Consider the following 17,894-nt stretch of genomic DNA (forward strand, 5'->3'; position numbering starts at 1 on the left):
TTCCAGAAATCATCGCCATTGCTGTCAGGATTTTTTGCTACTTAAAACATCTACATTCTTAATAGAGTGGCCCACAGTGACACTCTAGTCAGCACAGACCAACACTTCTACCTTTCACATATTTCTTCATGGGCTATACATGAAGCATACACAAATATATTGTAAGAGTATTTGAGGAGAGAGAGCACTTCAAAGCCTACAGAGTCTTCATCAGGAAAAGGAAGTAACATGTTCACATGACACATGGCCCCCAATTTCTTCTAAGCTATTTCTAAATGCTTTGAGTTTATTGAAATAAACTCAGATTGACATCACACACACACAAAAATATTACATCTCCAACATTAATCTGAGATCAGAAAGTACTGCATCCAGGGGTTAGCCTGACCTGAGGCTGCTTTCCTGCTGATGGTCATACTCTGAGGATAGTTATCCACAGTGAAATCATGAAGTCAGATGCAGGGTGGAGAGGGTGTGCAACAAGAAAATTTTTTTGGACGTTAATTTTATGCCCACTCTTGTGCCCACCTCTGTAAGTCTATTTTTTTAATAAAATTATAAAATCCTATCATTTTACTATCTTCAGATACAGGAAGGGGGTATGATTCTTCAGGAAAAAATCTTGTAGCCATTCATTCAGAGCCTTGGTAAGCAGGAAGTAAGAGCAGGACACCTCTGAGTGCTCTAGGACAATGACATTTTCCAGTACTAAACAATTTTGTTTTATGAGAACATGAGCATTAGTGCATGAAAAAAATAACAAGTCAGCTTGACCTTATTATGATTAAACTCTGAAGAGGTTTGATTCACTGGAACCTACCTGGAGCAAAGTTGGTAGAGTGATTTTAACAGTGCCATCAAGTTGTTCAAGGAGCATGTTGCTCAGACATGAGTTTCCTGGAAAAAGAAAAAAAAGTCATGTGGGGTATTATGATTTTCAGACAGTTTTTCATCAACTCTGTCTAACCTGTCAATTCTATAAATCCATTATTCATCTTTGTAATTTATGTGTAAATATGTTTTATCTTTTTAACAAGCCAGGGATGTAGGCTACGGTCTCATTCACCAGGAGCCAATTATATACAACACAACTATATTTTCATGTATATAGTATATCTGACTGCTTTAAAATTTTAGACAGTTCAATATTTAATGATTAAAATATCTGTTCTTTTTGAGTAGATAAAACAGTATTGCTCTAAAATTTTCACACTTTTTTATGCTCAGTTTTTTCAAGTAATATAAGCATGTGGATATAGTTTAAGTACTAAAAAGTGAGACTCATATTTTTTGTTTTTTTCTAAGGCAGTTGTCAATGCGCAGAGTTAGATATCAATGCTAACCATGGTGTAGAATGAGCTCTGAAACTGGTAGATATGGTGGTGATATTCTATTACATCTTCAGAATCAATATTCTCTTAAAGAACAGTTGTGTGTTCACTTCCTCTTTCTCACTCATTCACTAGTGCTGTTTAAACTATGGCCATTATAGTTTCATGTAAAAACCCACTAAAGCTACTTCACATAAAGGGGATGGGTTATGGAATATGTGTACCCCACAGGCATTCTCATGGACATTCAAACAATGAAAATGAGATATAGTTGGACCTCAAAGAACTTGAATCAGAATGCCAAAAACCAAGACCACACTCTACATCTTTCAGGGACCACAGAGTCTCTCGCTTTTTGTTGTTGTGAGCATCTAAGTGCTCCTCCCAACCCTCCCCTTCTCTCTCCACTCTCTCTGTCCATCTCTTCTGTATATTCGTTGTGTATTTACTCCAATATGGCTGTTTGCCCTGAATTTACATCAGCACAAGTGCCTATGACTTTATTTGCTAGCTCTCTCATTTTCTGTGATCAGAATGTTCAGGTGGCTAATCCCAGGCTTCTAAATATGACAGAGTTCTGCTTCTCTATCCCTTTTGCTCCCTGCTAACTTTTCTTTCTCTTTGGTTCTTCAGGGTTCCATGACCACCATGTACTATGAAATCTCTGGATCTTATTCTTCTTGGGGGTTACATGGTGTCTTAGCTTCACTGCCAAAGAGATGTAAAGATTAGTTAATTTGTAAATTACATTCAGCTACATCATATCCTGCAAGCGTGGTAAAAGAGTATTTCTCAAACTTTCAATGTGCACATGAAACAACTGGGGATCTTGTTAAAATTTGGTTTCAGAAGCTCTTGTGTGGGCTGTGAGATTCTGTATTTTTCACAGGCTCTCAGGTAGTCCTGATGGTACTGGTGGAGGAATAACACCTTGAATAGAAGACTAGATTCTGACATGCTATGCATTTATTATAAATGTAATCTGCTTGATAGGAGGGACCATGTTGTAGATATCTTTATATACCCTTCCATGTTCACTACAATACCTAGTATACAACAGATATTCAAATGTTGCTTGGATTTTGATTGAACATCTGATATATAGGATTTTCTGTGCTTACCTTTTTTTTTTTTTAAGTAAGTGGTTTTCAAAGCCTGATTAAAAAATGATAAAAGTCAGCTGAATCAATAGGCATTTCTTAAGGGTCTGATTATGCATAGCACTAGGAGAAATATAAAAAAAAAAAAAATTATAGTCCCTGTCCTCAGGGAGAACACTGGCACGTTTACCACTAACTCTAATATTTCTTTACTGGAATAGTGGAAATTATTTTAGAATTGTAGATGTAACAGTGAAGGCAAATGAGCCTGTTTATGCTACTAGCAGTTTTACCTTATGTAATTTAGGTGTCATTTTTCCATGCGTACAGTGAGGCTAATAGGATTGTTGTGATGTTTATGCATAATAATGCATGTAAGGATTGAGTTTCATGTCTGCCACATAGTAAATGATCCATGAGAGTATCATTTGTAGTGGTGGTGGTGGTGGTACGTATAGTAGTAGTAATATTTACGATAGTCTCCATTATCCAGCTAATTCAGTTTAGGAAAATAGCTTGTTCTTCTCCTTCCTCTCTCAGTCCATCTATTATTCTAATGCCCAATTTCACTTTGTGTGGCTTATCTGCAATTTAATCTTAACTTTATTTTTGTTTAAAGTTTAAATTTAAAATGAATTTTAGAATTTAGTTAATTGTCCTTGCTATGAAAACTACTGTATGTACTATAATAGAATGACAAAAAGAAAAATATATTTTCCTACCTTGCAGCTGGTTAAACCCAAACTGTGATTCTCTCTTCACATTTGTGTATTTATAAGGTTTTTTTTTTCCACGTGGGAAATACAAAGTTGGTTGAAGCACCAAATGTAGCTTTTGATGTAGATGGCATCATTAAAGAAATCTTAAGGAGACCAACTGGGGTGGTGGGCACATGGGTCTGTAAATCATAACTATCATCATTGTGTTATTGAAGAGAAGAATTTAGTTATAAAAAAGACCTTGGAAACAAACATTTGTTATTCTTTCATTACCTAGATCCCTTTTTATTACCTATGTAGCCCAGTTGTCAGTTGCCTGTGTTTCTTCAAGTTCTCCGGTTTGCCAGGGTTAGCTTGTTCTTTAAAATATGATTGAAATGGACTCAACTCACAGTGTCATGTACAGGGAGTTCCCAGCATCCCTCCCATATTTTCTGAAGTTGTAAGTGGACCTTATGTCTCTCCTAGACTCCTTCGCTTCTGAGCTCCTTCTTATTCATTTCATACAAGAATAAAGAAACAAATACCCCTTGCCACCAACATACATTTTTTAAATTAAGTTAGGTAATACAAGTGAAAACACTTCAATAAGTATAAAGTGCTACTTAGGAGACATAATCATCTTACCAAATCAGAAAGTAACATCAGGCATTATAAATGCTCCAAGCTGTCCTTGGAAGAGGGAAAATCTGAAGGTAACAAAACAGTATGTACTTGTTTCATCCGGCTAAAAATAGAGAAAAAAATCAAGTCCTGACAAGATTTTGAAATAAATTATGACAGTCTGTGGGTTATAAAAGGAAAGAAAATTTACCATGAAAGTTTAAAAGGGAACAGCAAAAGTTAGTCATGTGATTAAAGAACCCCAAAGAGTGTTCATCACCGAAAGAGAAAAGGGTCACTGGAGTAGTAGTTTAAAGCTGGATGAGCTGGAAATTATAAGGAACACACTTTCTTCACCCTTTTTAAGAAAGCAAATTCACATATTCTTTGTCTCATTTTCTGGTTACTGTCAGATCTGTCCTTAAAGCAATAGCTGCCAGCACAATAATCAACTGCTTCCACAGCCCTCGTATGTGCCTAGCATTCAGACTGTTCATTTTTTACATTACATTAAGTTTTTCCAAGAATTTGTTCCCAGCTTTATTTCAGAAACTTTTCCTAACATGATATTCATAGTTTCCTAATCCCCACATCACTTTCATGTGATCTAATCCTCAAACTACCTGGATGTACTATACTTCTGCTTCAGTTAGACTGAAGGAAATTCTGGTTGAGGAGATTTTTTTTCTATGCAGTATTGTAGTGCCTGAGGTAAAGAGGAAGGCGGGGGGAGGGGGCTGCCAACAGGAACAGGCATGCTGAGGGGCCAAAACCCTCCTTGTTAATGACCTGGCCTCATGTTGACTATGCAGACAGCCAACTTAAGACACTCTCAGCAGTCCAGTACTTATGGGAGACACTGACTCGTGGGGCTCTAAACAATGGGCTAGCATGGCCAAGTCATCATACAAGCAGAGAGAGTTGCAAAGGAGATTTTTTAAGAGCAGTGGCACTTAGGGAATTTCCTTCTCTTCCTGAGAGCCAGTGCAAACATGCCTAGTTCTAACCTCCTGGAGGTCCATTTTGCCCATTTTATTTTTTAACCAGGATGTTACGTCATTAGTTGGGATTCTGCTTTCAAAGGTTGTCCTCTAAAACAAAGGAAATTTTTTATGAAGGCACTTCAAATAGAGAAGTGAAGACCAAACATGGTCAGCCACTGGCAAGTATAGGTGTTGGAGTATCACACTTATACTCTAGCACTCTGTATCTGAGTTACTTCTAGAGCAGGTCACAATAGAGTCAGTAATTATCCCCATTTTACATACTGAAATTGAATTGTGATAACATTTTTCAAGGAAAATGAAAACCTTGAGCAGTGAAAACCTGTGTTAGTGTCTTCATAAGTATCTATCTATATTTGTCTAAGCACTGTTAGGCCAGTCCATGGCAGTGAATTCATAATTCTGATGAAAACAAATCTTTTAAAGCCAATGTACATAGAAACGTAGCCAACATGAGCAGCCAACATGACCACCATTTTTACCGCAAAAATATATTCAAAATCAGGGCCATTAATGTTTGCCTGTTTAATCATATGCCTTTTACCTGGAAGACATGGGTTTTAACATAAATGTACAGGGAAGAATTCAGACTGCGTGCTGTCCAAATTAAATTCTAAAAGCCAGGAAATTCATCATTCTGACATCTCTTTGTAGATGCAGAATATGGGTTGAATTATCTCTCGAAATGTGTCTTGTTTACAAGAGGAATACATTTAGCAGATCATGTTAACTAGACATGATACCTGTGTAAGGTCTTTAATAATGTGTCTCTTTTTAAATATAAAATCAAGGCACTGTTTTCCCAAGTTGCAAGAATTGCTATTTCTCTTATTACCTATATTTTGGATTTTGAAGTTTTAAACAGGTTATATATTTTTCCTTGTGTTTTTTTCAGAATCCATTATTTTTTGCTATGTTATATTCTAGGGTTACAGGTATAATGCATTAAAAATGGAGACTTTGGGGAAAATTTTTGAAAAGAGACAATCCCTACTCTTAAGATATTTTGCAGTTAAAAGTATTATAGTCTTATAAGTTATAGGAGGTGTGTCCTTTATAAGAATACCTCAAAAGCACAGTTTTAGATATTGAGAACTTATTTAGTACTCCATTTTGAGATTTTTTTGTGAAAGACTTTTTGTAATGAACAAAAGGATTGTATGACCCATAAGTAAAAATTTCCAGTTACATCTCTAAAATCTTTTCTTGTAGAATTTCAGTGTTACCAAATAAATAGTGTAAATTTACCTTGGACCTCATTGTTCTAAATAAAGTCTAGTAATAATAGATGCAGTTGAGCAGCATAGCTTCTAAATGGAAAGTCGTGTCATTTACAAGAGAATTAATGGCTTCAGAGAAAATGTACATATTAGGAATGGCGAAACTCATTCACTCAAAAAACAAGATCATGGAAATGACAGAATTAGTCCTAGGAATACTCAAATTTGTACCTTCTCTCAAGCGGTCCCTAATTCTCATTAAGCCAGGAATATAGACCTGAAAAGTAAATGTGCATTTCTTGAATTTCTTTGGTCAGAATCTTTTTTGAACTTTTCTGAGCATCTCAACATATGCATGTTCCATAGATCCTACTTCGTAAAACAGTGGGTTAGATTTAATCATGTAGCTTCTATTAAAAGCTTCAATTTGGCAAACCAAAAATTTGCTTTTGCCAACATTTAGATACAAAAGGCTAACATAAAGCAATGATGTAATACATTCTGGATTTTACAAATGTTCATATCGAAGTTGTCTGACTTATCTCTTCTCTCTTTCAGGTGTTTCATCCCAAACATCTATGCAGCTCTGTTCACTGCAGCTCTTGTTCCTTTAATGTGCCTTGTAGTGGTATTTGTGGTATTCATCCACGCCTACCAGGTGAAGCCACAGTGGAAAGCATATGATGACGTCTTCAGAGGAAGAACAAATGCTGCAGGTTAGGAAGGAACTGTATTTATACTTTGGCGATGGGAACTTTTTAATTATGGGAAAATGTCACTGAATATTTTTTATCCAAGAAAAAAAAAAGAGTGAAGTTAGACTCAGCTTTTAGCTCTGAGCCATAAGTGAAGCTATAGCTTTCCAATTTCTCCTGCTTCTTGTTGCTTCCTGACATCTCTCCTTCTTTAGGGCTCCGCAGGTTTTATTGCTGGTTCCAGTTTTGTCCTTAAGATAGTAATGTCCAAGTAAATGCATCATAGTCTTTGAGAGCTGCTTCCCAAACCTTCCTTCAACTTAAGCAGTAACAACCAGTATTCAACCTGTGAAATCTATTCATCTCTTTCAGAATCTAAGAATTCATCACAAACAAACCTCTGTAATGCTCAGGGGTGCTGTATTTTGCATGTGGAGTTCTGATTGTGCTGACAGATGTTTAAAAACATATGTGATCAGACAGCTTCATAAGTGGCTACACATGTCTGGTTATTTAAGCGTGCAAGTCTTTCCAGCTCAAATTGGCTTTCACTGCAGCTCATATTTTCCCTTTGAATCATACTTAGCACAGGTTTTTACGATCTGATTCTTTTTTTGTTGTTAGATTGGAGTCTTTTAGGAATTTTCTTAACTAGGAATCATAACCACACACCTACATACAGAAAATTCACTCTAAAATGATGTGAATGACTGAGGTATTAGGAGAATCTTATGAGCAAGGCATGTAGGATCCCTCTTGGGCCAATGAAGAAGAGGAGTCTCTTTTTTTCCTAAGCTTTGACAAATCTAAAGCCAAATGAAATGAGTGAGAGGAATTCTTCACAATTAAGTGCTTCTCAAAGTTTAAGCAAGATATCATATAGAAAGTCCCTAGAATAGTGTCTGATACATTCTTAGGGGCTCAATAGATATTGTCACTTACAGGATAATAAAAGGAGTCACTGTAATGGTATAAGAAAAGCCTTCTGGCTCCTGAGCTGGGTCAGGGAAGATGTAAAAAGATTTTCCTTATGGTGTAAAGAGAAAGGAATGTTTTATATTTTTTCGTGGGGTCATTTATAAGATAGCTGTATCTAGATACCTTTTCTGTATTCTCTTTCATTTAAAGTGCAATCATTGTGAAGGCAGAAATATTGTTTAAGCTTATGATTAATCTTTGATTCGTCAATTAAAAAAATTAATGTACAAATTCTACTTTTTCATGGGACATAGAATTTTTCCATAAGCTATGCTTTTATTTAACTTGGAATTCATTTTATTATAATTCATATCCTTAAGGAAAGAGTTGTTAGTTTCTCTCCCCAAATGACAAGATATATTTTACTTTCTATATAATATAGAAGTGTCAATGTTTGCATGTTTTTGGTAGTGATACCATAAGAGCATAGCATAATGAATTAATCCTTTTCATGCCTAAATCACTCCTATACATTTTGGATATGATCCAACATGGATAAAGTAGATAAACAATACTTCGATTATCTGAAAAACATAGCCCTTAGACATTAAACAAAATTCTGAATGTCCCAGCACTCTTGTATGTCATCTAGGGAAATCTCTCTTGCAATGAAATATTAATAGAAATTATGTTCTATTGTAGCTTTTCAAATAAAAAATATTTATGATATTTCTAATTCCCCTATTCCCATGACAAATCAATCTCATAGTTATTACCTCATACATAGACTTATAATATTTTCCTCATTGGTCACTAGTTTGAGTCTTTTTCTTCTCCATTTCATTTTCTCAGGTGTCTATACTTCAAAAATGTAAAATGTATCACCTCACTCTCCAGTGTACAGTCATTCAGGCTTTTTAGTCCATGATATAAGGGTCTCCACAGTCCACCCCAAGCCCCAAGCTAGTTACTATTTATCCTGTATTCTGACTCTGCCAGTGTATTTATTCTTTCCTAAATTTGCCTGATATAGTCATCTTTATTCATGTAAAGAACACTCTACTTTGAACTCCCATATGAATTGATAAAACTCATGTGTTTATTAGTAAGTGATGTGGGAAAATGTGGATGAGAGAGAGGTAGAAAGGGCTTATCACCATCCCATAATCTTCATTAGTTCCCCAAAGCTGTTAAACATAAACCCATAATCTAAGTAAAAATCGCATGCTAGATAATAGTTTCCCTAGACCCCACTTCCAACAAGATACTACTCATTCTTTTATAGAAATGCTGGAAGCTCTCTGTATGCTTCCTCTTCTACGAAGCCTTTGGAATTGCCTCTTTACAGAACCACACCACTGCTCATTTCCTCATCTATGCCTTTAAAGCACTTTGTCCTCATAGCCATTAGAGCACTTATCGTAGAATGGGATGATGACTTTTTTTGGTGTATGTGGCTGATTTCTTTAATAAATAATGAATTCCTAGAGGGCAAGCACCATTTATTATTCATCTCCCTATCACCAGGGTTATATAGAGTAGTCAGTGGGTAGGCAAGAACAGTATTAATATTTGTTGGATAAATAAACAAATTAGTAATCATCAATGTACTACAAAATCTCATAGAAACAAATACTTAAGCTAACTATAGCATTAAAAGAAGATAAATCTGTTATATCATCAAAAGTAGAAATTAAAGGAGTTATCACACTGACGTGTTTGTTAGGTATCCTTTTGAAGGTTATTATTATTAAGATTGTATTTTTCCATGACTTCTATGATTTCTAAAACTATGTGTTCACTTTGACTTCTGACCAATCTTTTATATTTTATTTGCAACCTACTATAACTTACCTCCACTTGAATATGCTCCACTTACCTTGAAATTAGAAATTCTGGGGAAAAAAGAATACTGCGTAATCTACCAAATAGCATTTGATACTCTTTGAATCTTTCTGCTAAAATTCCATTGCATTGACCTAAAAAATATCTAGTCAAGCTGGCACTGTAAATTCATGTTTTGCCCACTACCCTGCTCCATATGCATAGCAGTTAAAGACAATCTATAATAAGAGAAAATTTGAAAGATGAACATCTCTGTGTATCAGCAATAGAGCAGGAACACAAAGTGGTAAGCTGAGCCAAAGTCATGAGCCTGATGTTTTCTTCGTCACAAGATAGTAGGTACAGGAGTCTCTCCACTATTATTGTGGTGAACTGGGAACTAACAGGTCCCACCCAAGACAAGTAGACTGGAGCAATAGCATCAGCATTAAAGGAGTCTGTAAAAGAACTACCACAGTAGCTTGGGCTTTGGATTATAGAAATCTGGGAGCCCAAGGAGAAAGTAGGCAATGCATCTTATTATGCACCTTGGCCAAGCTCTCCAGACTTTTCAGACTGTATCTGTTGTATCCGTATGTTGCCGTGGGGTCAGAAGGCCCAAGACATCAAACTAGTCTTTATTAGACAGCACAGATAAGTGGAGGCAACCACAAAACCATTAGACAAGAAAAGGTAGCCAGAGACAGAGACAGACAAACAGAGAGACAGAGAACAAGCAAAGAAACAGATGTGTTCTATTCAAGATTAGCTGCAATATAAAAATCCCAAACATTGGAAAGAAAACTAACAAAGACAGCCCTTAAAATCAATAATCAAAAGGATAAATTTAATTTAGAGAAAAATTTAAAAATAGAATAAATTATAAATAACTTTGAACAAATATGTTAGGATACTCAAAAATATAAAGCAGAAATTATCAAACTATGTCCCTACTAGCCACTCACCTGTTTCTCCATTTCATCTATTTATTTTTTTAATAGCTTCATTGAGATATAATTTACATGCTATGAAGTTAACCTGTTTAAATTGTATAGTTCAATGGCCTTTCATATTTATATATTTGTGTAACTATCACCATAATCTAATTTTAGAACATTTTCATCATCCCAAAAAGAACCCTATACCTATTAGCAGTCATTCCCCATTCTTCACTTCTCTGATCCCTAGGTAACCACTAATCAACTTTTTGCTATAGACTTGTCTATTCTGGACATTTCATATAATGAGATCATAGCATATATGGTCTTTGTTGTCTGACTTTTTTCACTTAGCATGTTTTCAGTGTTCATCCCATAGTATAGCATGTATCAGTGCATAATTTCTTTTTTTTAATTAAATTAACTGGCGTGACATTATTGTCAAACAATATTTCACTGTATAGGTACACTACTTTTGCTTATCCATTCATCAGTGGATTATTTTCACCTTTTGGCTAATATGAAGAATGCTGCTATGGACATTCAGATACAAGTTTTTGTAGTAACATAAATAAAAGTAGATAGATAGATAGGTAGATAGATAGATAGACAGACAGACAGACAGATAAAACATGTGTTTTTAGTTCTCTTGAATATATACCTAGTGGTGGAATTACTGGGTCATATGGTAGCTGTATGTTAGCATTTTGAGAAACTGCCAAACTGGTTCCCTAAGTGATTGTACTAACCTGTTTTTGCAAGTAAAGATTTTTTTGGAACTCAGCCACATGCATTTGTTTGTACGTATTCTACGTCTGCTTTTATAATACAGAGATGAGTATGAGACCATGTGGCCTGCAAAACCTAACATAGTTAATATCTGACCTTTTATATAAAAAGTTTGATGACCAGCCTTGGTATAAAGGAAGACATAGCCACTAAAATAATTTAAACATAAAAAACAAAAACAGATGTAAACAAATAAAATTTAAAGAGACAAATTGAAAACAAAATCTTGTCAATAAAAAACATACAAATTAAAATTTTAAATATCTTAATATTTAAGATAAACTCTAGATGAGACACAGAGAAGAGGGAGTTAATGAATTAGAATGTAAAGCTAGGATTGAGGAATTCACCAAGGAAACATTAAAAAAAGGGAAAATAGGAAAACAAAACTAAGAGATATGAGAATAGATTGTCGGAAAAAATATATAGGGAATGGAGAAAAAGCAAGATTCAAAGAGATGATGGCTGAGAATTTTCTAGAATTAAAAAAATCGAACATAACTATACATAAAATAGATATCTGCATTTTAAAAAAATGTGGGAGGGGGTGGAAGAATGCTGAAAACTCTAGTATATTAGCAAAATCTAAAGTACATTTCGAAAGTTTCCATGTCTGTATTCTTGAAAATCTGGATAGCGAACAGCTTTTCTTTGCTTCTGATATTCTACATTGTTATGAAAAGTGGCACAAAGCCTGCTTAAGAGTTCAGATTCCATGGTGCAAGCAGACATAACTAAGTTCTCTGAAAACCTGTTTCAAAGGCACCACACAGACTGGTACCTAGTCTCTCCACTTTCTTATGAGAAACCTGCTCTTTTTACACCCTATGTGCATTTAATAACTGAGAAGGAGGGCAGTTCTAGTTTGTCTCAAGCCGACCCAGCCTAGTTCTCTGCAATTCCAAGCATACAAAAACAACCTTTTTTTCTAAGGCAGCTGAAATGCTTTGTAACCTACTTGTATTTTGCCTTGTGTTTTTAAATTAGATTAGCATTTTTAGATATATTATGAGAAATATATTCTCAAGTAATAAATCAAGAGTAGAAAATAAACCCTTTTCTTACAAAAGCACAATTTCCTAGTTTTATAAATTATGCTAAATTTTGAGTGTTGTTGGTCGTTGTCAAGAGTTTTTGTTTATAAATCACTGTTAACAATGAGTATGATGCATTATGAGAAGGAAAGTTCAGTCTGTAGTTTCCTTATAACCAAGCTGTTTGTTTGTTTGTTTTTAATAACTAGAATGAATGATATGATTATGTATTTACCTTAGAGTTCTAGATTTGGTAAACAGATGTGATTAGTTAACACTAGCATCACCTGTTTGAATAACTGAAGAGTTTGCATCAATTTTTTGTTAGGCCTGGAATCTTTCATATATCTGCAGAACTGTTCTCCACACTAATCACTATCGTACAGATTAGATGTACCTGACAATTGGAGCAATTTTAAATCACACTTGTGTATTGGTTATGACTGCTAATCATCAATCCCTTTATGACTCTATATTTTGAATGACTTTTTGCTCCTGATATCCCTTAATTGCAGAGTTTAAATAAACTCAGTGAAATCTGAAAAAAAAAAAAAACGGATGAACGGAGAAAGAGCTGCTAATAAATAAAATACACTCAGTGGTGTAATTTCCCAATGATGGTCACTGTCAGTCTCTTCCCTTTCTGAACTTGGCCTGGGATAGCCATGACAGCTTGGCTTCTGTGCCTTTTTTGCTGCCTGACTGCTATCAACCAACTTTTCGAAGGTCAGTGGTTCCTAATAAGAATCACTGGCCTCCTCCTCTCTTCAGTGCAGTGAATGAATGTGCAGTGAGGATGAGTCAAGATAAAGATAGGTTTCCTGAGCTAAATTTCAATGTCTCAACAGCATTTTAAACAAAGCCTGTAATTTTAGGGTTTGGTTTTGATCTCTGGCAATGATAAACTTGTCACTCCTTACAGGCTCATTAGAATTTACTGGCTTCTTTCTGATTCATCAGCCAATTCTTATGTGAGGAATAATTTATGGGTCAAGGAAGAAAAATTAATTTGAATAAAAAGCGGATGTAGGTGGTTACAAATCCCTTGCTTATGTTTCAGTATGATAGATAAAAATGTAAAGGAAGCTTGGTTCAATTGGCCATGTTCAACATGAATTTGAGGTATTTAGAATTTACTTAATGGCTACTTCTCTGCTTGGGAACATATTTGAGAATGAGTGGTTCCATTCTTCTGAGGTTCTATCCACATTTATAGTGGAAATAAAAGTAATATAAATCAAGATTCCACTGCTATTATGAAAGTCATTGAGAACTTGTTATAATGAATATTACAAAGTATCATCTCTTACATCCTAAAGTTGAGTGACTGTTTCTCCTGACATTTAAAAAATTTCAAGTAGAGTTCAAAGAAGCTCAATGAAATCCAAAGAAAAAAGAGGAAAGAGAAGAGCTCCTGGCAAATGACATAGACTCTGCGTTGTATTCTCCAAAGATGACCACCATCAGCTACTTCCCTCCTGTTGTATGTGTGCTACTTCTCATATAACATGGTGGAGTCTGTTTCCTCCCCCTTTAAATCTGGACTGGCTTTGGACTTGCTTAGACCAATATAATATGATAGAAGTGATGCTGTTCTGTAATGAGTATAGCCTTTAAGAGAAGTAGAAGTTTCAGCTTTTTTTCTTTTGGAAGGCAACTACCATGTAAGAAGTCCAGTTACCCCAAGACCACCACGATGTTTGAAACCCAAGCTAGTCATGTGGAGTGGCCACGGGGTGACATGGTTGGCCATCTTTCAGTTGTTTCAGGCCCTCCAGCTCTGATCCCAGACATGTGAGTGAAGAAGTCTTCTTATAGATTCTAGCCTAAGTAGATACCACACAGAGCAGAAAAACTGCCCAGCCCAGATTATAGGATTGTGAGGAATAATAAATTATTTTAAGCCACTAAATTTTGTGGTTGTTTACTATGTAGCAATCAATAGCTGAAACACTTTGGTTCTAGTATTCTTATTATTCTCATATCAAAATTATAAGTATGTCATTGTCATTTTAAATATAATTGCTTGCAGAAACATATGTGGTTTATAAGTAAAAATGGAAAAACACAACGTGACTTTTTTCCTAAAGCAAAATTGAGGCTTCCACTAAAGCAAAGTAAAAGTAATCTTACCTAGTAATCGTATATGCTTGAATTGGATCCAGAATGACCAATATAACAGGTTTTATAAGTCCTTGGCAGTAAGCTGCCTGTTTGCAGTCTACTATCAGTTCCACTGCTGAAAAAAAAAATTATTTAAATTTAAAAAATTAAAAAAACAAAAATCAATGCCTAGAGATCTAAGGAAAACAGTGTCTCATTAGACAATGAACAATCTCTTCCACTTGAGTTTGAAAATCTTGGTGAACACAGTTCAGTCTTCCCACATTTCGACAACAATGGTGGGAGAAATTCAAAATATTTAAATAAACATGATGGATGCTAATCCTCTGCTTAGATTCATATCTATGGTCTCAATCTTCAAAAATTCAAATCAGAAATCTTTGAGCCTGAAAGATGATGTGTAGTCAGTCATTCAGTGTTTGTTTTCTTCATTATTGTTTTTGAAAACATTTGGGATCCGATAATACATATTAAAACTAACATCAGGAGTTAGTTTCCTAAAGTTTAGAACATCCAGATGTAAAGTATTATAAAAATATATTTATTAAAAGTACTTTCTATAAAAATAAAATCATAGAGTTGAGAGAAAGCTTAAATTTGTTTAAACTCCTGATTTACACATGTAACCAAAGAAGAAAGTGGACTGATAATTTGTGGCAGAGCTGGGTCTTTTTATAACTCAAGTTTCCTGAATATCTTTATCCCCATGAACTAGCTTTCACCTAGTCTCTGATGAAAGCAAGGATAGTTCTCTACTTAGTCTGTTTCAGTACTAAACTGTTAAATTCAATTTATGTTTGTTTTCTAGGGCATAGAACGTGTATATGGTAGGGTTGGAAGAAAGAATAAAGGGCTAGAATGCACATATTGGCAGCTGTGTATATAACTGGACCCTGGTAGCCATGATTGTCATCAGCACCACTGCCAATTAAAACTCGCCATGTGCCTGACCCTATGCTAACCATTTTGTATGTATTGTCTCTGTTTTTATAAGAATCCTATGAAGCAGGAATTATTATTCCTATACTAGGATAAGAAAATTGAAGAAATCAGAGGCATAAAAAAGTGGCCAAGTTTGTAGTAGGGATTAGAACCACAGGTGACTTTCAAGCTCTCCAGAGCTGCCATCATTGCTGGCACCAATGCCATTTTGGTATCAAAACTTTCATCAAGAAAAATAACATGTAAATATTAAACCTAGAGAACTCTAATTCTATAAAAGTAGTTATTAGACTCCTTTTCTCAGAAGGAATTTGAAGCAATCTAGACTGGCAAATTATTCCTTCATCTGATTTTCAAGAAAGACTGCCCCCTCTCGTTATGGTACTGAAACATCCCTAGTTTTCCTCATTATTCTCGTATGTAGTGTAGGCATAAAATAATACTTTATAGAGCTGTTTGAAAGATTAAATGTTAATTCATATAAAGTCTTTAGTATACTCTCTGGAACATATAAGTACTCAGTATGTGTCGGAATTTCTATTAGCACAACTCTTTAATATGTAATTGGTTCAGAATACAGTCAGATATAAAACTCCTTTGTCCTTTATACTCCTTAAATGTCTCTCATATATGTTTCCCTCTTTCTTTATTCATAATCATGCCTACTGTATTAACCAGCTTGAGCTGCCACAACAAAATACTATAAAGTGAGTGTCTTAAACTGAAATTTATTCCTCACAGTTCTGGAGGCAGAGAAGTCCCACAATCTGGTTGCCAGCCAATTCAGTTTCTAATGAGGGCCCTCTTCCTGGCTTGCAGATGGCTATTTTCTTGCTGTGCCCTCACATGGTAGAGAGAGAGAGCAGGGGATGGGGAGCGTTAGTTCTCTCATGTCTCTTTTTATAAAGGTACTCATTCCATCATGAGGGCTCTACCCTTGTGACCTAATCATCTTCCAAAGTCCCCATCTCCAAGTATCCTCTTTCTTTCTTCAGCCATACAGAGCTAATGCTATGCCCTAAAAGTGACATGATTTCTGATGACTTAAATAACATAACTGAATTCGCTCTCACTTGCTGAGTTAATCAACAACTTTATGATCAGGGAGGAGAGGAAATGGAATTGAAAGTAATTTCCATCTTGGTAACCACCATGAATAAGCTTCAGCAGGGTGTTTGAAGATATGGTCAGTATGGTGTACATTTAAAGCCAGTAACTGAGAGCATCATAGTAGCATTGTTGCCTTGGTACACTACACACACTTTTACCTTCATTGCATTTGGCATCTCTTATTGATGTATGCATACCATTGCCACGCCTCAGTTTGACCCAGAGAATTAATGAAAATTTCCCAATTGTTTATAGTTTTTGTACATAAGCAAAGTGACTTTCCCATATATTTCCTTGGCAGTTTTCTCCAAATTAATAAAAAGTTTTAATTTTCCTGGCATACTCCACTCTTTTAAAAGACTTTCTCCTTCTCCAATCCTTTATTTATCCTAGAAAAATTACTGATAAAGCATTACTTTCTGCTCCTTTGAAAGCTACACAAAACAGTTGTTCATGTTTATTCCTTTGAACTAAGAGCACATTCTTTTTTTTAATGGATACCTGAAGTCTTTCATTTAATTCTCAGCTGATGAAAATGCAATTTCTGATTTTAATGTGTCTCTCTAAAACTTTATATTCAGACAGTTTCCAAAGAACATGTATAAAACATGATTAGAAAGTAGAAAAATCAACTTTTTAAGGCTGTCTTGCAATATTTGTGACATTGAATACACTATATTTCCCCTTTGATATGGTCTATGAGCCACCGTTGTTGCTGTCAAGATAGTGATCCTGTAATACACCATAGCTCTCTCTAATCAGCCAAATACCAAGTTTTGGGGTATAAATTCCATTCTTGATTTGCAACTTTTTCCATGTGTTAATTATTGCCATTCGTATTTCTAGATACTTTTCAATTTATGATTCAGTGCCTATGCAATTATTTAAAAATAAAAAAAAGTAGTCACAAAATGACTACTTTGATCACATTTTAATTAATCAACTGGTACAATGTTAAAGAGAAGATCCAGAAATAAAGGAAAATAGGGTTGCTAGGACTAGGAAAAAAGGAATAGGGGACAGGTAACCTGGGAAATTAGCAGTTACATCATAAATATCTTTCAAAATGTATACTTGACATACTGACCATGATCATAATGCCATACTTAATATTTTACATACTATAAAACTCAAAGATGAGTGAAAGGAAATGACATTTTTATGTTGTTTCCTTTCTGAAGAAAGTACACCATGTCGAAGGTGAAGATATTTTCACAAAAGTACTCATTCATTTGCCTTATAACTGAAATGGCCTGCCTCATAAAAGGTCATTTTCCTTACAACCAGTTGCAAAAGGCCACTCCTTCCAACTAATAAGATGTCAAAAATATTTTTGTTCTTTCCTGTGCTTCAAGGTCACTATGTCCCTGATTAATATTTTTTTCTCTTTTTAAATCTGTGCTTTTTGCTTACACCACCCTTTTCTTATTCATGTTGCTGTGATTACCATTTCGTGATATCCTCCCTTCCGTGGGTCACCTTTTCCCTCTGCACATCTCTTTCTGAGCACAACCTCATCCTGTCATCTTCTCTCTACTCCTTA

At 35.0% G+C, this 17,894-nt stretch overlaps 1 protein-coding gene across 1 annotated transcript in view; it reads left to right on the plus strand.

Annotated features, from left to right (window-relative positions):
* ADGRV1 (adhesion G protein-coupled receptor V1) overlaps window positions 1-17,894 on the plus strand; it is a 471,657-nt gene that overhangs the window by 386,990 nt on the left and 66,773 nt on the right. The window contains 1 exon segment of the mRNA XM_039875052.1: window positions 6,536-6,693. Coding sequence (XP_039730986.1) covers window positions 6,536-6,693 — 158 coding nt within the window.

The sequence above is a fragment of the Pteropus medius genome, unplaced genomic scaffold (genome assembly GCF_902729225.1).
Source record: "Pteropus medius unplaced genomic scaffold, Ma_sr-lr_union100, whole genome shotgun sequence".
Taxonomy (NCBI): domain Eukaryota; kingdom Metazoa; phylum Chordata; class Mammalia; order Chiroptera; family Pteropodidae; genus Pteropus; species Pteropus medius.